The sequence below is a fragment of the Thunnus thynnus genome, chromosome 23 (genome assembly GCF_963924715.1).
Source record: "Thunnus thynnus chromosome 23, fThuThy2.1, whole genome shotgun sequence".
Lineage (NCBI taxonomy): Eukaryota > Metazoa > Chordata > Actinopteri > Scombriformes > Scombridae > Thunnus > Thunnus thynnus.
This window is the reverse complement of record NC_089539.1, coordinates 4,368,367-4,389,075: the sequence shown is the minus strand read 5'-3', so window position 1 is coordinate 4,389,075 and position 20,709 is coordinate 4,368,367. Positions and strand designations below refer to the sequence as shown.

The 20,709-nt window shown below is 40.2% G+C and overlaps 2 protein-coding genes across 3 annotated transcripts; both read left to right on the top strand.

Annotated features, from left to right (window-relative positions):
* Positions 1 to 224: 224 nt before the first annotated feature.
* gdi2 (GDP dissociation inhibitor 2) lies at positions 225 to 17,072 on the top strand. Its single transcript, XM_067581480.1, has 10 exons — positions 225 to 391; positions 9,125 to 9,232; positions 9,556 to 9,655; positions 9,912 to 10,046; positions 10,842 to 11,040; positions 11,187 to 11,318; positions 12,393 to 12,492; positions 12,661 to 12,832; positions 13,458 to 13,657; positions 15,914 to 17,072. The coding sequence occupies exons 1-10, from the start codon at positions 347 to 349 to the stop codon at positions 16,064 to 16,066; spliced, it is 1,344 nt and encodes a 447-aa protein (XP_067437581.1). The 5' UTR covers positions 225 to 346; the 3' UTR covers positions 16,067 to 17,072.
* Positions 17,073 to 17,672: 600 nt separating this feature from the next.
* On the top strand, positions 17,673 to 20,698 carry asb13a.1 (ankyrin repeat and SOCS box containing 13a, tandem duplicate 1). 2 transcript variants are annotated; one of them, XM_067581485.1, is made up of 6 exons: positions 17,673 to 17,820; positions 18,395 to 18,582; positions 18,935 to 19,091; positions 19,173 to 19,307; positions 19,484 to 19,675; positions 19,770 to 20,698. In XM_067581485.1, the coding sequence occupies exons 1-6, from the start codon at positions 17,778 to 17,780 to the stop codon at positions 19,925 to 19,927; spliced, it is 873 nt and encodes a 290-aa protein (XP_067437586.1). In that variant the 5' UTR covers positions 17,673 to 17,777; the 3' UTR covers positions 19,928 to 20,698. The 2 variants fall into 2 exon arrangements, with proteins under 2 accessions (XP_067437586.1, XP_067437585.1); XM_067581484.1 differs by having other exon boundaries at positions 18,935 to 19,307.
* Positions 20,699 to 20,709: the final 11 nt, after the last annotated feature.

Sequence of the window (20,709 nt, the reverse complement as noted above, 5' to 3'; positions counted from 1 at the left end):
AGAAGGACGTCATTTCTTATTTTTGTAAGACAAATTATTATTCAAAGTAGAGTACTTTATATATGTCTTGAGGGAATTTTTAAATATTGTCCACCTGACTTCCTCCTGGGAAGCACATAAAATAACATGACAAGAATTTGCTTCCCTCTTGCACCTTGAAACAATGCGACATTATATTTCTACACATGCTCGAGTTGTCAGTCTTCCTCCCCGTGATTGACAGCAGGGAAGCCCCGCCCGCGAGGCGCCTGACGCGGAGAAGCAGCCCCTTCTCATTTCCAGTCCCACTGAGCTCCATTTTCTTCTTTCCCGATAATCAGGACCAGAGGAGTAAAGACTTGGAAAAATGAATGAAGAATACGACGTTATCGTCCTGGGCACCGGACTTACGGTGAGAAAGATTTAAACGAGGCGATTCCGCGCAGTGGAAGTGATTTGCAACCTGTTACCAACGCAGTTGGAACTTGACAGTTCGGCTTCGAGCTAACTGGGCCTTTAATCAGCAGGGTTAGCGCTAAGTAGCTAGCTTAGCCGCTAACCGAGCGGTAGCGACTACCTCTTAGTCAATGGAAACTGCGAGCTAAGTAGCTATCGCTAACTGTTAGCACTGTGCTATCTGCAACTACCTTCAGTGCCTGGAGAGATTAACGATACCCTCAACTGTTAATTTGGTTACCTAAAATAAGTTCAAACTGTCCGTTTCTGTAGTTAGGAAGTATTCTGTCGACTCTGGGTGCCATGTGCTCCGTAACCAGCTGGTTAACGTTATTTGGGCGCCAGGTCGAACAGCTTTTCTCAGTCAAGATAAAGATTATACGCGCATAATTAGTCTGCTAATGTTAGCCGACCCAAATTAGGCTAACGATAGTATTACGACGTGTCATAGTTTCACCGAAATCTTTGACGTGCAGCGCATTTTAACTCAGTTGTTGACTTTATCTCATATGATGTATTTTCAAATAGGTAACGTAGCCAGTTATCTGATCTTAGTAGTTATAAGGCTGTGTAGCTCGCTAACCAGCGGTTAACTTAAAGTATCTTAAGCTTCCGTGCGGTACTTGGACTCAACAGGCAGCGGAGTAAAATTTAGCGTTAGATCGTCTGCAAGCTTAATAAAGCTAATTGTCGCAAAGTTAACGAAGCTTCAGCACTTTTAATGACTTAAACGGGAAGGTATTTGGGAAAAGGACAGACTGGTTGCTTATTCAAATCGCTGGATTTCCTTGAAACGTGTCGCTGTCAGTCAGAAACTTCGGCAATACATTACTAACTCGAATTGAACTTCATGCGTCGATTTGACTAAGAGAAAAAGCCGTAAAGCTTATCCAGTATGTGAGGTGGCAGTTTATGAGCTATTCCCGTATGTGTAGGGTTTGTTTACAAGGAAATAACTTCGCTAACATTAAACACACCGTAGTCTCTTTGGCAAAATTACACTCTCTGGCCTCCGAAGTTAACTAGCTGTCACTTTTACACGGCTGAAGCATGACATGGAAATCCCGTGATGACTTTGGGACTTTATTGCAGGCCAAGGGGCAGCTTCCAGTAGATTTGTTGGAGTTTCTGGACTGTTCTTACTCTTGAAAGCCTCAGTACATAGTTTTGATGGTAAGATTATCTGTGCTCAAGCTAGCTTTAAGTTCCTGTAAAATGATATTTCTTTATAACAGCAAACACAGAGTTACAAAGTTTTTTTTGCTTCAGGCTCAGAGCAGGCAGAGGTGCAAAAACAAGCAAGCAGAAAGGGGATTGGTTAAGTTTTAGTGGGCAGGGTGTTGATTAAGCTCACAATAGGGTGTGGTTCCAGCAAGACTGAGGAACCGAAAGTATACTGCAAGTACTCTGCAAGCTAAGTGGAGTGAGAGTCAGGCGAACCAGCCTGAAAATCCCTGCAGACTTGAGGCCGAGGTAGCACGGCAGTTTCAAATGGTTTTAGTTCCTTTATGCAAATCAATGACTTCACTGCTGTACATCTGACAACTTCCCCTTTTGTCAACAGGTTACACAGAATTTTATCAGGCGTATAATCACATTTCTAAACATTTACTGCACTCACTGAATTAATAAGTTAAGTCGAGTAGTTTCAGAGTGGACAGTGATGAAATGAAGACAACCTGCCCTACTTAATTTTTCTGAATGTGAGATTTTGAGTGCAAAAAAACTTCAATTTCCACTGTCAACCAAAACATCACACACTGTATTAGATAGCAGGATATCTAGTATAATTTGTCAACATGTGTTATTTTACTCTCATTAGATCACGCCACTGTAAAATACCCACACATTTAGATGCCTATCTTGTAAGTGCTTAATAGGAAAGAAAACTTTTTTGTACAGTGCAGCTTTACATGACTTCATCCAAACTGAAATGTTGCCTCTTAGAAATATCTTTTATGAGTGTTTTCTAGTTAGAAGTGAACTCCTGCTAATTATACAGAGTACTAGTTTTGTATTTTTAAATACTATATTGTTTGCCAACAATGGAAACTTTCTGTAATTTTTAAACGGTCAAATTCATTCATCCTGCTACTGTGCATCTAGAGCGGAGATGATTAGTTGGGCCGTTGTATTACCCCTCTGCATTTTTGATGGGTTAAGTGGCTGGGGGATGGGCTTTCCCATCTGTCCACTACTAATGACACATGAGGGGAGTGGCTTGGCACAAGATATCAAACTGTACCTAAATACAGTCAGGTTGACATTATGATGCTGTCGGAGATTCTGAGTAAGCAGATTTTTTTTGCATGATGAAGAGAGAGGAGAACAAGGCTGTGTTTCAGTGGTTGAAGAGGTTGTGGGTATATACTGGGACTGCTGTGACAGTTATGCATCAATCACTAACTACATCAGCACTGACTGATGTGAAACCACCAGTGTGGGTGAAGACAAAGCAGGTGATGGACGATTGTTACTCAAGAGGAAACTAATAATGGTGCGATTGAATAATACTCCGCCAAAAATAAAAAAATCTCCATTCAGAACTTAAGTATTGCAGCACTCATAGTTTAAATGTTTAAACCATTAGTTAACTAAATTAATTGGCAGCTGATAAACTGATTATCTTTGGGTTTTGGTTGAATTAACAAAACATTTGAATACATCATCTTTGGCAAATTGTGACTGTGATATAACAAATAATTAACTGAGAAAAACTGGCAGAAGAAATCATTAGCTAGCCCTAGAGTTTAATATACTGAAGCATATCAACTAAAAGAATAACATTTCCCACTGTACTCTATTACTTTTGCATTAACCGGGAAGAAGTGCACATTATTTTTTTAGATGGTCTGATTACTCCATTGTTGCTGGTTTTGCCTGCCAAAATGAGGAAATGATGGTAAAGAAAATGAAGCAATACCACAATGCTTGTTTCCTCTCACACTATATTTAATAAGCTTAGCTTGTATAGAAGTTCAAGGCATTCCCAAAACAAACAGTGATGAAATAACCACTAAAATCACAAAAAAATGCCTTAGTGTGCTGTCATTAAAATCTAAATTCCTCTGTAGCCAGTGCATTCCTATCTAATTTTATGAGTTTATCACATGTAAAACTTAGTTCTGCCGTGTAGCTAGTTGCCACAGTTTGCAGATGAATGCAGGGAAGTGAAAAAGTAGAGCATTTGGCTGTGAAATGCCATGACTTTTAAAACTGTATTAAGGTGTAGTGGTTGACTGGATGTACTTAGTTAGTTCCCACTTCTGGGAAAAAAACTTCCACTGTGGTGATTTCAGGTAATTTCTGGCTCCAGTGAGTCCAGCGCATTACAGTCCAACACATTCTTGGGACTTGAGGGGAAAGTTATAAGCGTGTTGGAAATTTTCAGTGTAGTAAAATCAAAGCTCGTATTGTCATGCTTCAATAGTGAAAACCATCAAGTCATGTGATTATGTCTTTTTGAACTGCAGAGAGCCATCCAGCTCTTGGCCTCTGTGCTGGACTTTGCCGCCTCTCACCCTCTCTCTGATTTTTATGGCCCTTATGTGTTAAAAATTGAACTGGGACTTCGCCTCCGCTCTGAATGTTTTATATTGGCTTAATTTTCTGCCTGACTGCACACTGGATCAGTGTGTTTTCCTCTGTCAGCATGGCCACTACTATCTGGCAGAGGTAGTGATGACTAGGCTGCCACCGGCTCTGTGTCAAAGCCTGTATTTATATAAGCGGCAGCAGGTCGGCTTCAGTCACATGTCACACGAAAGGAGTGACAGTGACACATCAGAACTGCTCTGTCTTCCCCCAGAGATTTATCTGTAGCCGCACTGTATGTCCTTTAAGTCAACGGCGTTGCAAGATCACACAGTAGATGAAACCCAGACATTCACAGAGGGATGTGATCCGATTTCACTGCAGCATGTTTTATTTTGGGAGAGCACCTATGTAGAAGCTGGATGGTACAGGATGTAGAGAAGTGGCTATGTCAGTGAGGTTATGAAGGGCACGATAAGACGTTTAGTTAAATTTAGGTTGACCACATGTTCGTGAACACAGTTAGACAGCGTTTTCAGACAGTCTCACCACAAAACAGAGTTCACAGCTGAAAGACAACACTGCATTTTGCTTTGTTAGCAGTAGCATGTGCAGGCCCGCCAGCTCGACGTGTTAAGATTTGATACCTATCCTGGAGACAGCATGTTAAGTGTGGAGGTGGAATTTATTGACCGACAGTCTTACAGGTTTCATGGCATGTTAAACTGCGAGATAGGATCTGATAAAATCTCGGTTCAGTGACTTCATATTGTGCAGTCTTTATCAGACTGCACAATATGAAGTCAGGCAATGTGTAGTAAATGTGAATTGTAGCACTACAATGTAAACGCAAAGAAAAAAGACGCCAAGAGAGACACATCATCAACTTGTGTCATCCATCTATGAATGTCATGTTTTGGAAATGCAGCAACACAATATTCAAGTTTTGGCCGAATTGCACTTGTATGCATTGAAACACAAACTCAAAATAAGAGGACATTGTGAAGCCAGTCTTCAGAAGATAAAAGAAGGCAACATGAAATGCAGTTTCTGCTAAGTAAGTTTGAGCTAAATATGTTTTATTAGTGCTGCAGCTATTATTTTCATTCAATTAATCTGCTGATTGTTTTCTGGATTAATAGTTGTCTATAAAATGCAAGAGAATAGTGAAAAAGCCCCATTATAATTACGTAAAGCTTATGGAGACGACTTCAAATGTCTTATTTTATCCAAGCAACAGTACAAAATAATGGTGTTTTGTTTACTATCATGTATGACACAGAAAAGTATCAAATCCTCACATTTGAGAAGCTGCAACTAGCAAATTGTTAGTTGCATTTTTGCATGAAAAACGACTAAAAATATTATTTGATTATCAGAATAGTCGCAGATTAAATGTCCGTCGATCAACGAATTGTTGTGGCTCAATAGTTTTTAGCTAGCTTGCTAGTACATTCTGCATCATTTCCTGACTTGTTGGTTTGTAAGCAGTGGCCGTAGCAACAGCCACATTGTGAGAATTTGGTGAGAAATGTCTTGACACTGTCAGAATTTAGACACATCTTCACACATCTCAATTGGCTGTTAGTGGATTGGATCGTTTTTGATTGTCGCCGCGTTTCTCTCACAATTGTCAGCTTTCACCTGGGACAGCAGGTTCCAGCTTTTGCCATTGAAGTCCCAATCAGCCTTTTTAATCAATGTGACGTCCCTTTTCTCCTCTATATGAAGTATGTTATAAAGAATGAGGTATAGTTTAAGTTGAAGAGAGAGCTGTACGCTGTCAGAAAGTTTACCAAACAGACAAACGGTTTTTGTTGTCAGCAGAATTTCTGGTTAGAGGTGTCACAGCCTTTAACTTTCAAGTTCAGCTTTTAGCCTGTTTGCTGTGTCATTAATTTACTGTCGCTCTATGGTTAATTATTTTCTCTGCACTCCTGAGTCATCCACTACCCACGTCCACTAAGCAAATGTGAAAGCTGTACCTTATGTTGATAGTAATCACTGTCAGGATTGTACTGTCCTACAGAGCTGAGAGTGATTCTTCATGTACCATAATGTAATGGGTGCGGTGCATTTTCTGGCATCTGGAGAATCATACTAATTAATCCTAATTGAAAGACACAAATGGCAGGAACTCTGTCACTTCCTGTGTCATAACAGGCTACAGTCAGTACACAAAGGGAGCGCAGGTGACATCACCCAGTCAAAGTTGTGATGCATTGTTGTTTTTGTGTTATGTGAGAAACAAGTTACTCCATGTACTTCCTGAGAGTAAGCTGTCAGTCAGTAGTACAACATGTTTTAAAGTCCACACAGTCACATGATGCACTGTGTTTTCCTGTATCTACAAACTCAAACTGTTGTAATCGCATTAAGGCTTTTGGTCTGTAGGAATTCCAGACTCTGGCAAACATGCACATTTCCCCTCATCGTTACCAAGCCTCTGAGACTTAAAGCCCTGTGAAAGCTGCAATCATCCTCCCTGCTCCACAGAAGCACGTCAGACGTTATGTTGGTACTGGGTGTGTCAGAAGTGGATTCTTGGATTCGCTAATGTCCAGTCATACTGGCTGTTCTGTCAAACTGAATTGTTTTGTCCTTTCAGGCGTTTGTGGCTGTGAATTTAGTTTTTAACAGTTAAGCAAAGACTTTTTAATTCAGTTTGATTTCTGTCATTCTGTGTTTTACCAGTGAGCTGCATTAAAGGGCAGTAAAATGATTATTATCCTTAAATCAGCACGACTTGCAAAAAGTGTTGTTGTGTGCATCTACCTTGTAGTTAGTTTGTAGCACTGATGCAATTATAATTTCTATAGTAAGAAATTTCTACAGGAGTCTGCACCAGAAATATGAGCTGTAACTGGGGCTGGACCATATGGCCAATAATCTTATCATTATATGTTTTTTTATATTGATCATTGTTGATAACTATCACAATTTATATGTAAATAATAATGACAGAACTCTAAAAAAATGGAAGGTTAATTATAGTTTATAATATACTATTATTTATTATCAGAACAAATAGGTGACAAACATTCAACATGGCTTAGCACCTTTAATACACTGAATAAACAAAATAAGATAATAAATATGTAAACAACTGCTGTGATTCCCATCATATCAAACGCCTCTCAAACACTTTAGAGGTAGTATACTGAACAATGATCAAAGAAAATAAAATGAAAACTTAAATGTTGAGGATGATTATGCTACTGTGAATTCTTTGAATGTTGCACATTCTTGGCAACTTGAAAACACAATGGGAGCCTTATTAACGCTAGTTAGCTTATCTCGTTAGGTAAACTGGGGTGCAGTCTCGCCCTCAGAAAAGTTTATGGAGGTCAGTTTTGCATAGATCAACTGTTGTTGACGTGAGCTAGCAGATTAGCGTACTAGCCACAGGCTTGTTGACCCAACGTTATCACTCTTCCTCCCCCACATCCTCAGAACATGCAATGCCAGTTTTTGGTCAGGATCTTGCTGGCCTCCCAAACAGATAAAAGCCTCCTTCTGCCACCGTCTTTGGTCGTGATGAGCAGTCTGGCTGTGTAGTGAAGAGCAGGTTTTAAGCCAAGGTTGTAGAGCTCCCTCATTACCTCCTGGGTACAGTTTCTTCATCTTTAGCAACAGTTTCCTCGCACTCTAGTTTGCTCCCGCAGCCTCTCATTTTCTTCTGAGTAGGCTACTCCACACAGGCCATTCTGAATTGTTGTGAGTGGGGGGGGCTAGAAACATGCGTCAACCATAAGTGTTTGTTTCTCTGCTGTACGATTGGCTGTTTGTGATTTTGTAGGTAGAGGAAAATAAACTCAAAAATAAATCACAAGAATTTATCATCGTTAATATTAAAGATTTTATCGTGTGAATTATTGAGATGGTTTTATCGCCCAGTCCTGGCTGTAACCAGTTATGACAGCATGTATGTTTATATGTCAGTATGCTTCTACTGGGTTGGATGTTTGAACAATAATTGAAAACTCCTCCCCTCACACTTTTTCAGTGTCAGAATTGGGGGAGCAGCTTTGCAGCACAGCAGAGTACAATTAAAAGATCGGCATTCGATTGGGTTTATTTTGGCCAATAGGGATCCATTAAAATATGCCCAGATTAACTAGTGATACCCATCTTGGATTGGCCCAGGATATCTAAGTAAAAATTGTTGGATGTTATGGGACAGAGTGAACTCAGCAGCCACACACTTCTCCGTTCTCTATTTCTCTGTTTAGCATGGTCAGGTTAGGCTAACCCCTTGTTGCTAACGTTGGAGCTAACCCCCTTCACTTTTCCAGCACTTGGGGAAATAACAGACGTGACTTTTCTTGGTCTTCAGAAACTGCAGCATTTATTAACTGTTACACTGTAGTCTGTTCTGTACATTTACTGCCAGACTGACAACTTACTGCTAACCTTTTCCTCTGCTCCGCTTGCGTCCACCGTCACTTTCCTGCTGCTCTTTCCCACCTGCTACGCAAACATATTAACGCAGTGTGGTATTCCTTAAAAGAGCTACGCTACCAATAGTTTCCCAGGCAACAACACATAGTTTGACTCACGTTTCAGAACAGAGGGTCCCAAACGCTATTGATTTCCGAATGAATGGATATTTGGCGTTTATTTTTGGCCAAGCGGGGGTTCTCGTTGTTATAATTATAGGAGAAACACTGATTCAGTAAACCTTCAGTAAACGCTCAGTAAACATTGGGTACAGTTAGACCCAGCAGTCTCCATTAGGTTGGAGGAGTTCAAAGTTGTGAAAACAACGGGGATGTTTTGAATACACCCTCGTTTTCACAGGTAATTTGTTAGTCTGTCCCTCCCGCCGCAGGAAGTAATGGATTAATCCTGGAAGGCTCTTGATGTAGCACTTCTCTCCTTATGAAAGTAATGCGGCAATTATTCATATCGACCAACCAGGAGACTGCAGCACTAGTCGCATTACGTTCGCCAAACTCATCAGTTATCCTTCGTCCTCAAACCCTTTTCTCTTTTTAAAAGTGAAGAATAAGCTACTGTTCTAAATACAAATATGAAAGCACAAGACGATTGATATGCACAGTTGGTTGGTTACACGGCTGGTAAAATTTGGTCATGGGGTTTTCCTGATATCCTGTTGACCTTATTTCTCTTCTGTTTTGTGTTCTCCTAACAGGAATGCATTCTATCAGGCATCATGTCGGTGAAGGGGAAGAAGGTGCTGCACATGGATCGTAACTCCTACTACGGAGCTGAAAGCGCCTCCATCACACCTCTTGAAGATGTAAGTTTTTTTTAATTTCGACACAGGGAAACCTTATTTTCTGTAGCCTCTTTATAGAGCTCTTGTAACAATGACTTCTACTTTATCTTCATCCCCCCACTTCATTATGATGACCAGCTTCTCGTCCAAACCTGAGAAGTTAGCCGTTCCAAAAAAACAAACAAAAAAGAGCGTCATCCGGCCTTGTTCCAAAAGACCAAACATTCACTTTTATCTTCAGCCTAGTTAAACCTTGTGGTGAAGCAGTATTTCCTGAAAACAGGGTTGATTTATTGAAGCGGTTGTACCTTGTGAATAAAGTCTCTTTCTGTGTCTCCCTGCAGCTCTACAAGCGCTTCAGCCTTCCCGGCAAACCTCCTGAGACAATGGGAAAAGGCCGGGATTGGAACGTGGACCTCATCCCTAAATTCCTTATGGCCAATGGTATATTACAATTACAATATGTTGTCATTTATTATTTTCTATGTTTACCAGCAGGGCTGTTAGCTTTAGCTCATTAGTGCTGTATGTTGAACATTTTGCCTTCTAGAAAATGTTTAATAGCAGGAACCGCAAGTTACACTTAATCAGATCAGTAAAGGGGCTAAAGTTGTGGGTTTTGATATCTGATACATGTTTTCAAGAATGAGATAATTGTCTCATTTGGTGTAACCGTGATGTTTGTGTCTCGCTCTCTCAGGTCAGCTGGTCCGCATGCTGCTGATCACACAGGTGACTCGCTACCTTGACTTCAAAGTGATCGAGGGCAGCTACGTGTACAAGGGGGGCAAAATCCATAAAGTCCCCTCGACTGAGACCGAGGCTCTGTCATCTAGTAAGTTCCATCGTACCGTTTCCCGCTTCCCAGTTAGCAGCAGCACTACCACATGAAACCTCACAGTACCAGTAACCTATCGACACCAGCTTTGTGGGTCATGTGACCCTCGCCTTGCAAGTCTGTTGACTGTAGCGGTCTTTGTAGAGACAGAAGAAATTTTCTCCACGACAGGCAGAACAAAAGTGACACAGAATATATTCAGCTTGGTTTTATTAACACTGAACACAGAAAAGAAGAAAACAAACGTGGCCTGGATTTATAACAACCTTTCTTCTGTAACGTTTTCAACACTGCAGCTGTTGTATTTCACTGTTGTTTGTGTTAGACCTGTTTACGTGTTAATTTGTAAAATTGTTAAAGAAATAGGACCTAGTAGTGTAGAAATAGTTTTGACTTAGACTGAATAAGTTTTAACTGCTGTTGCAAAGCTTTTACTGTTTTTAAAATGTAGTTTTTAAGCTCTAATATCATTCTCTTACTGCAGTGCTTCTTATTTAATGGAGCTTTAAGCCTGTTGTAGTGAAGTTATTTTAGTTTTCATGTTGTGAAGGGGCAGTAGTGGTTATGTAGCATGGATGGATGGAAATATACTGAGCGAGTGTTAAGTTGGTCAATGTGTGGACCTGATGTCTGAGGGAAAACCTGGACCCTGAGGCAAGACCAGCTGGGAACCACTGATCGAGACAGACTGTAATGTCACTTTCAGATACTGATTGCAAGTAACATTGATGTTCTTTTCACTCTCTGTTTGACACACGTCCACTCAAAGTCTAAACTCTCGCTCTCCTAAAGGTCTGATGGGGTTGTTTGAGAAACGGCGCTTCAAAAAGTTCCTGACCTTCATCGCCTGCTTTGACGAGAACGACCCCAAAACCATGGAAGGCGTCGACCCCAACAAGACAACAATGAGGGCCATTTTCCAAAAGTTTAGCCTGGGCCAGGAAGTCATGGACTTTACCGGTCACTCCCTCGCTCTCTACCGCACAGATGAGTGAGTAGTCTTCCTACTCGTTTTTATACTTAAAAAAAAAACAAAAAAAACAACTTAATTGCACCTGATTGTGATGCAGTGTCCTCCCCCTTATTAAACTGTACAGTTTGCAGTCTAACAAACGCTCTCTGTCTCTCTCCACTCAGCTACCTGGATCAACCTTGCATCGAAACAATAAACAGGATAAAGCTTTACAGTGAGTCTCTGGCCAGATACGGCAAGAGCCCGTACCTCTACCCACTGTACGGCCTGGGAGAGCTGCCGCAAGGGTTTGCCAGGTAGGAGACTCACCCTTTAATACACGTGTAATATTTGTATGTGACATGCAGTCTACTTAACTTGCCAAATAAAGTGTTTGCACAAGACTTTTAAATCATCATCACAGCAGCATCAGAAATGCAACATATGACTCTTCTCAACCAAAAGGTCGCAGTAACTATGGAAGCAAAGGAACAAAATAAGGAACTAAACTAGGGGTCAAAAGTATGTTTCCTGTGTCAGTGTCAGCACAAGAAATTCCACTCCTTGTTTTGATATTGATACTCACACAGTGCCTTGTGTTATTGAAGTATTGTGGGTTCTCTGTTTGACCAGTCAGTGACGTTTGGCCCTGTCAGCTCCACTTTGATACTTTCTGAACCTTTGGAAAGTACTACCACTGGAGCAGGGACTTTTTTTGCCACTATTATAGAAGAATTGAATATTGTTCCCTTGTCCCAGAAGGAAAAAACACAGGTGTTACTAATAACATTAACAGTGGCTCTGTTCTATTCAAGTGTCCCAGTAAGACATGACAGTGAGCCAGCATGCACAATACCGGGAACCTGAAACTGAAGCAGCTAATTGATTTTATTATCTACATCTTTATTGTCATCATTATTGTTATTAATAATGTCTGTCACTGCCAGAATGTGTCAAAATGTCAACTGTAACAAAGGTCTATATGTGGAACATGAGCCTTGTGACTGAAGTGGTCAACAGGAAGATGGATAAATAAGTTGTGATTATTATTGTTTACTTGGTCTTCTTAGTTCAACATTCCAAACAATTTTACACAAAATCTACCTTTTTAACAGAAACCTAGTTTAGAGCCATATCTATAGTCAGCTAATCAGTTCAGTATTAAACATAGTCTTGTGTCACATTATTAATATTGTAGTTTTATATAGCTCACTATCATTCATTCATTATCATATTGTTTGATGATAAGAACATCTCATGAAGCATATGCATAATACATGAGTAGCAGACTGATGGACCACTTCTGTCTAAACACCAGTATGATATCACTGCCTGAATGAGCTCATCGGTCTCAGGTGCTGATCTTGGTTTTGAATGTGTCTCCACTCCAGGCTGAGTGCTATCTATGGTGGGACGTACATGTTGAACAAGCCCATTGATGAGATCGTGGTGGAGAATGGGAAAGTGGTGGGAGTCAAGTCTGAGGGAGAGGTGAGCTTCTGTCTTTGAGTTGCTCGTGAAGTCCTTTGGGTCATTATATGCGATATTTGACTTTTGATATTTAAAAAAAACATGGGCTTCAGCTGAAATTCCACTTCCACAGGAATTGAGCGCGTCTCTTTCCCCTCTGACCTCTGGTTGTCTTTTGCACCACCACAGATCGCCAGGTGCAAGCAGCTGATCTGCGACCCCAGCTACGCTATGGATCGCACCTCCAAAGTGGGTCAGGTGATCAGAGTCATCTGCATCTTGAATCACCCCATCGCCAACACCAGCGACGTCAACTCCTGCCAGATCATCATCCCCCAGAACCAGGTCAACAGGAAGCACGGTGAGAGCACACAGGAAGTGGGCAAATGTTACAGACGTGTCGTTTCTTCATTTAGAAGATGTTTAGATGATGTCAAGGACTGGATGGATCATAATTATATAAGTGAGAAGACAAAAATATTACACTTTTAAATGAAGAGGGGTGCCAGTCAGTCACATCTGACAAATAATAATTATGAAATAGAAAGAAAATAACTGTCAAACCATAGAAAACAATAAAGCAAGTAGCAATGAAATAGACGTCACCAAAAAACAGCACTGCGAAAACAAATAGACCACAACGCAATTCAGTTTTCAGTAGGTGTAATAAGCAGGCAAAGCTGTGTGTGTGTGTGTGTGTGTGTGTGTGTGTGTGTGTGTGTGTGTGTGTGTGTGTGTCAGCCCTAGTTGTTTGGACAAAACTATTTGAAGCTGTCACATCAGGCTTTTTGAATATATAATATATGAGGGGTAGTTGTGTCAGCTGCTACCCAGAGCTATGAGAATGAATATACAGTGCAGGTAAAGCAAGTTGAACCACGGTAAATGTAACATTCTTAATGTCTTAACAGAAACAACCGATCAGACATCCACAGTTTATCCACAGTCAAACCGTCAAACATTAACTTTTGTTCTCCTGTTTCCAGACATCTACGTTTGTATGATCTCCTTTGCTCACAACGTGGCAGCACAGGGTAAATATATCGCCATCGCCAGCACCACAGTGGAGACAAACGACCCTGAGAAAGAGATCAAGCCGGCCCTGGACCTGCTGGAGCCCATCGAGCAGAAGTTTGTCAGCATGAGCGACCAGTACGCACCAACTGACATGGGCACCGAGAGCCAGGTACGATCAGTCAGATATGATGAAACATAAAGGGTCATACTGCTGCACATTTACAACAAATCAGGTTTCTGGGTTTTTTACCTTTTCAAGTTGCATTCTTGAAACTTGTTTGACGCTAATACAACACAGTTAATACTGGATATCATATACTTGCCATTTTTTCACTGTCTTGGTATTTTTACACAATGGCAATTATTCAACTGTTTCTGTTCAAATAGCCTCGTATACCAAAGTACTAGACAAATGAAAGTTGTGACATTGAATGTAAACTCAGGGTATCCTCAAAATGATTAGAATTTATCCTCAGGGGAAATTAGGTGCTCACTTCCTGTTCCTTGTGTGAACAGGAAGTTGAATTGTTCTGTTATCTTCAAGCACATTCCAGTTTTTGATGCGTATGAGTACGGGCACACAAAATGATCATTAACTTCATCAGGCAGAAGCTATAGTTTAACTGCTTACATGAATTTTTACCCTAAAATGGTAAATGAATGGATGTATATATACTTTATGAGATACTCCCATCATTCTCTGAATTATTACTGAAATTCACAAGGAAAAAATTTTAAAAAGTCACAAAAAAATGGCTTTGCTGCCAATAGAAATTGTTCAGGTCATGTGATTCTGCACTTTAATAAGTCAAAAATACAGTCCTTGTTTTTAATTGTGTTTATACTTTCAGTTATTACACGAGGAATAAATAGGGTTTTATTGTTCATGTATTATCTTATTAGTAGGCATTGTTTATTTGCATGTTAACATTTGCTAATTAGCACTAAACAGTACATTTGAGGCTTATGGTAGATGCGGACAAGTGTTGGTGGCACTAGATGAAAAGTCACTGGGATCCATCCTCCAGGGATCATAAATATCTGTATAAAACATCATGGCAATCCATCCAGTAGTTGAGACATTTCAGTGTGGAACAGAGTGCTGGACCAACTTGCCATCACTAGAGCCTCACCACCAGTGTGGCTGATGCTGATTGCTGTGATGGACTCTGTCACGTTTCAGTCTCTGCTCATCAGTTTTCATGCTGTCGTGAACTGAACGGAGACCTTGTCTGTCTGTAGAAAATCATCTACAAACATGCGGAAGGCTTTCAAAGAGAATTGCTCTAATGTAAAGTAATGCACATGATCCCCATGGAGAAGTCATTATGTGGAAGCAGAACATGCATAATTAAAAGCTCAGAGATCATTGATGTAACTATGCTGTAGAGCTGTATCAATTAATCGATTGGAAACATTCTTTAAGAAAAAATATTGAAGTTCTCTGGTTCCAGCTTCTTAAATATGAATATTTCCTGGTTTCTTTAGTCCTCTGTGACAGTAAACTGAATATATTTTTGTTGTGGACTGTTTGTTTGGGACAAAACAAGACATTTGAGGTTGCATCTTGGGCTTTAAGAAACATTTTTTCAGCGTTTTTCACCATTTTCTGACATTTTATTTTACCAAACAACTAATCTAATAATTGAGAAAATAATAGACGAATTAATCAGTAATGAAAATTATTGTTAGTTGCAACTGTACCATGCAGTATTGGTTAATGACTTTGACAGATTTGTATGTAAAAATAACATATTTGAGTAATGAAGCCCATGAATCCCCAAAACTACACGTTAACATGTTCCAGAAAACTAACACTGACAATGAACAGATAGCTGGAAGTCCTGCGCACACACACACACACACACACACACACACACACACACACACATCTGACCTTTCCAGATACCCAGTATCAGCATTTAAGAAGTGCTGCACAGTGCTCTGCTGACTGAGACACACTGTACCATGTTGGAGAAACACTGATATAAGTAGTTCATCCAGAAATACCATTTTTATTTTATACATGTAGTCATCTCTGTTGCTATCTTCATCCTGCGTGAAATTGACTCATGTTTTTAACATTACACATAACAGAATAATTAGCCTTGCATGTTGCTGTTATGTAAGAACACGTCATCTTTTCACCGCTGCTGTTTTGCTGCCCGTATGTGCGAGCGGGGAAAGTTATGTCAGCAACATATCCTGCAGAGGAAACACCTCTCTTCTCTGGTTCCTTCCAACTTAGCAAAAAAAAAAAAGAAATCTGTGTCTGTTCAGTAGATGATTTAAAACAAATCAGCTTGAATAATAACTGTGTGTCTGTAAACTTTTCAGTATTTTAGTTTTTATCTATTTCTATGTCAGAGCACTTGATTTCAAAGGCTTCTTTAACAGCTATTGATATTTTTTCCCTCCACTCTAGATTTTCATCTCCCGTACATACGACGCCACAACTCACTTCGAGACCACCTGCGATGACATCAAGGACATCTTCCTGAGGATGACGGGCTCAGAGTTTGACTTTGCCGAGATGGAGCGCGGGAAGAAGGACATCTACGGTGACGCCGCCGAGTAGAGGCGAACCGTCCGCACAACTCCTGATTATCAAAGACAACGCTGCCGACAACTGAAATCTTACAAAAAATAGAAAACCTTACACAAAAATGTACACACCAATGGGCTGACTGATTATCCAAGTATATGGTCTGCCCATTGAGGAAGTTCATGATATAGAGAGATATGATATAGTATTGTTGGATAGGGTTCAGGGAGGGAGCTATGCTTTTTCTAATCACATTCAGAGGGATGTTGCACTAAACACTGGTTATGCCTAATATACAATAATCCCCTACATTCTTCTGCTGCGTCATGTTAAGATGATGCATAGTCCAAAGATGCCAAATCAAATGATGAATCATAATCAATAGTATCTTACAGAGAGTGTGTCGGGGAGGGGAGGGGTGGGGGGGTCTCTGCAGGTATTTTTTCATGTGAGGGGGAGAGAGAAGTGGCTTGGCTTTGTCAGTCTGAATTCAATCATGTGAGCAGCTGAGGGTTTCTCGCCGGGCGTAGCAACTCCGAGCACATTCAGGCCCAGCAGCAGCAAGACAGCTGTGAGGAGAAACCTCAGCCGTCAGCTTAAATAGTCAGGTTTTGTGAGATCAAGTGGTTTAGGGGTGTGTGGGCTTGATATTTTTGTGTATTTTTGCCCCCCTTTGTTGTTTAATCTCCAGCACAGCCAGACACTATACTGTAAGCCAAGCCACCAGGGCGACTGTAGTCCAGCATAAACTACCTGAACCTATTTTCAACAGCTTGAGTTACTATAACGCATCAGAGGAGATATATTAGTTCCTGTATTATGCAAAATGATGGATGACCCGAGCATTAACAGCAGATTGATGGGAAGTGTGGTTGACTGTAATCGCTTAAGAAGGACCAAATGTGTACTGCAGCAGTATTGAATTGATGAGAGCCCTGTGATATCTTCTGTTTTGAACAACTGTAAAAATAAATAAACATCTTGGGCTCAAATGATTTCTGTACTGCAAAGTAAAAAAACAACTTTGTCAAAAACCAAAGCTGTGTTTGATTCATTTATTCTTTCTTACATGACAGTGAGTGTTTGTGTAAAGTGAACAGTGACTGCTAGATAAACAACCGAAGTCAAACACTTTTCTACATTTCTACAGCAGCTGTTTACTGATGGTCAGAAGAATCATCACTGAACTTTAGACTGAGTTAAACTAAATAACTGGTATGATTTCAGGTAATTGTAGTTTAGAACTACAGCCACCACAGGTGAGACAGCAGATAAGGAATAATTGCATCACGATATTCAGAATAGCAACGTTTTGTTTGCAGTTACAATTCCTCCTTAGTCGAAGTAGTAAGAAACAGAAAAACGCTGCATGTAATCAAATAGTTCGTGTTTCTGATTGTCATCTTTCTTACTGAGTTACTGCAATGATGCAAACAAGCATTGAAGAGTCTTGTTAATATCAGTTACACCATAAAATATACTTTATGTTTTATATATGACTACATGACATATTAGGTTTTAATGAGTTATGTGTATCACCACAGAGCTGAGTAGTTTCGTCATACCTAAACTGGGGACCCCAGAAATACCACGAGATTATTTCTAGCAACACGACACCTCACGTCTGTAAACTACGACTCCCACAATTCCCCGCTGCCTCCATTCGACGCTTCTTACGTCAGCTCATGTTTTGCGTCTCTCACCTAATCTGGAAACCCGCTACAAACTTGTTTACCGGTAAAATATGGAGCTGACACCTGCACGCCGCACAGTTCTCTGCGATACCGGTGAGCACTGTTAACATTTCATACATTTAGCTGCTTGCTTTGCTATCTTGAGAATAGCAGACAAATGTGTTGACGTCTTATCAGATTAGCTCGTGCCCTGCCTATGTAGATATGACAACTGTTGTATATATTATTACCACATGAATAAGGTAATGAACGAGTTCATCTAGGCTTAATAACAGCAATTATTACAGAATATTTATTACATTATTAAATATTACAAAATGTGGTTTGTCGAGGGGAATAAACTGCAAGTGCATAGTCATCAATTAGGGGACATAAAGTAGTTCCTGTAGTTATTGTTAAATAATACAGCAGCTATAACTAATAATAATCATTTCATAGTATATTATTATTATTTAAAGCTTAAATTGGTAAATATCTTTCACACGATGAGCAAAAATAAAGTCAAGCGAGAGAGTAAGATATAGATGTGTATAATGTGTATAAAACAAATATGAAAAGGTACATAGAGTTTTATGGGACACATAAAAAGCAGCTTTTTAAAAAGAGACTTTAGTGATTATTTATATCACATAAATAGAATAAAATAGAAGGTTTGCCTGTTTGTAAGGTTTGTGGGCAGACCGGACTGCCATACATGAAGCAGCATCCCATGGCAGAGCTCTGCAGCTGCAGCAGCTGATAGAAAGTGGATCATCAGTCAACGTGGTGACATTGGACAACATCACTCCGCTCCATGACGCCTGCATACACGCTCATCCAAACTGTGCCCGGCTGCTGCTGGAAGCTGGTGCTCAGGTGGGATACATTTCCATGGCCTCACCTTCCCCAGCTATGGAGGACAAAACCTGACTTGTTTAGATATGAAGAAATAAAAAGCTCAAATAAAGTGGGACACCTTATCATGAACACCGGTAAAGTGGTGCAATCTAACAGAATAAATCCTACCTTTGTGAGGTTTGTGAAGCAATGGATTTGACTCAACTACTCTGTGACACAGTATAAGAAAAAAGAAAACGTTATTTAGATCAAACAGATATTGGTGGTATTATTTCTACCCACTTTTCACATTGTGATATTTCCTGGTAAAAGTAACACTAGAAGTTGCAATGGAAAAATAAAATGAGAATTGTTTCCCTGGTTCCTCCAGGTGGATGTACGGACCATCCATGGCAGCACTCCTCTCTGTAACGCCTGTTCCTCTGGCAGCCTGGAGTGTGCCAAGCTGATGTTGGAGTACGGAGCCAAGGTTAACCCGTCCCTCACAGCTCTCACCGCCTCACCGCTCCACGAGGCTTGCATACATGGTAAAACTTCAGCAGAGCTAAGACAGAGTCTAACCCAGTCATTCTTCCTCATCATCAATGAAACTTGTGTGCTCCTCTCAGGTAACGTTGAAGTAGTGAAGTTGATGATAGCCAGCGGTGCCCGGCTGGAGGCGTACGACGTCTACTTTGGTCCACCGCTCCACATCGCCTGTGCTAAAGGACACATATCCTGCGTCAGGGAGCTGCTAAATTCAGGTCAGCAAGAAGAATGCGAGTCAGAAATAATGTGTTAACATGACACGAAAAAGTTGGTTGTAACAGTATGAGGGTGGATTTTACTTAATCATATTATTCAGATCATTTCAATTCATTTCAGTTGTGAATTCATAAAGCCAAACAAACAGGCCTAAGTTCATCTTAATGTCCTGCAGGTGCTGTTGTGAATTCAGTAAAGTTCCATGAGACAGCCTTGCACCATGCAGCACGAGTCAACATGGTGGACATGATAGAGCTGTTGATGGAGTTTGGAGCCAATGTGTATGTTAGCGACAACCTGGGAAGAAAGCCTATAGACTACACAACGCCTGGGTCTCCTTCGTACAACTGCTTCGTGTTTTATGAAAGTATGTTCATGCGCTGCTTCTGAATTCCTGTCAGAATGGTAAAAGTTATGATCAGTCTTTTTCGCTGCTTATGAAAACCTCTGCTTCTCGACAGGTAATCCTCTGAGCCTGCAGCAGCTTTGTAGAATCACTGTGAGGACGATGCTCGGTACCAGAGCCTCAGAGGTCATAGATCAGCTGGACATATCCCACGGCATCTACAACTACCTCCAGTACCGTGATCACCCCACGTCACTACAGAGTGTCACATGAATGGATTTCTAAAACCTGTATGAGACACTGATGTTCGATTTTAAGTTTAAATTGTAAAACACATCTGCTTAAAATTTTAAATATATTCACGTCCCCCTCCACTCAAAAATAGTTTTTTCTTGTTCCTGCATTTGGATGTTTGAGCTTCACTGTGCAGAATGATGTATGTGTATATGTTGTATCTGCTGAAAGTGGAAAGTTTCTCTGTGTTCATTGAAAATCTGATTTTAAGGGCAATTTTAACTATTTGTAACATCACAACTAGTTCGGAAGCCAATCCTGGTCCAATTTTCAACTTACACAAGTGTGATATGGAAACTTGAAGCCTCCACAGTGCACATACACTGATAATAGACTTTACAATGAAGTAGGAGACATCCTGTGTCCAGCAGTTAAACTTTTGAAATGAAATATATCTGCATATTCATAGATTCTGGATTTTTTTTTAAATCAGGGAGAAGGAGTAGAGATCATTATTTTATTTAGTATTTTAACAAGATAATTTAACTTTTTTTGTGGAAAAACCATATCAGACATACGTTATTATTCAAAGTAGAGTATTTTATATGTATCTTAAAACATGTCTGGAGGGGATCTTTGAGTTATCCACCATATTTTATTGATGTCATGTGACTCAGGATTGATGTCTTCATTGCTACTTAAATTATGTACATTGTACTTTTTCCTGTATTGTCATACGATATTGCTTACATATTATGTAGCCTTATTTATCCTGACGAAGAACAAATATTCGTCACTTTCTTCACAGAGCATGCAATGGC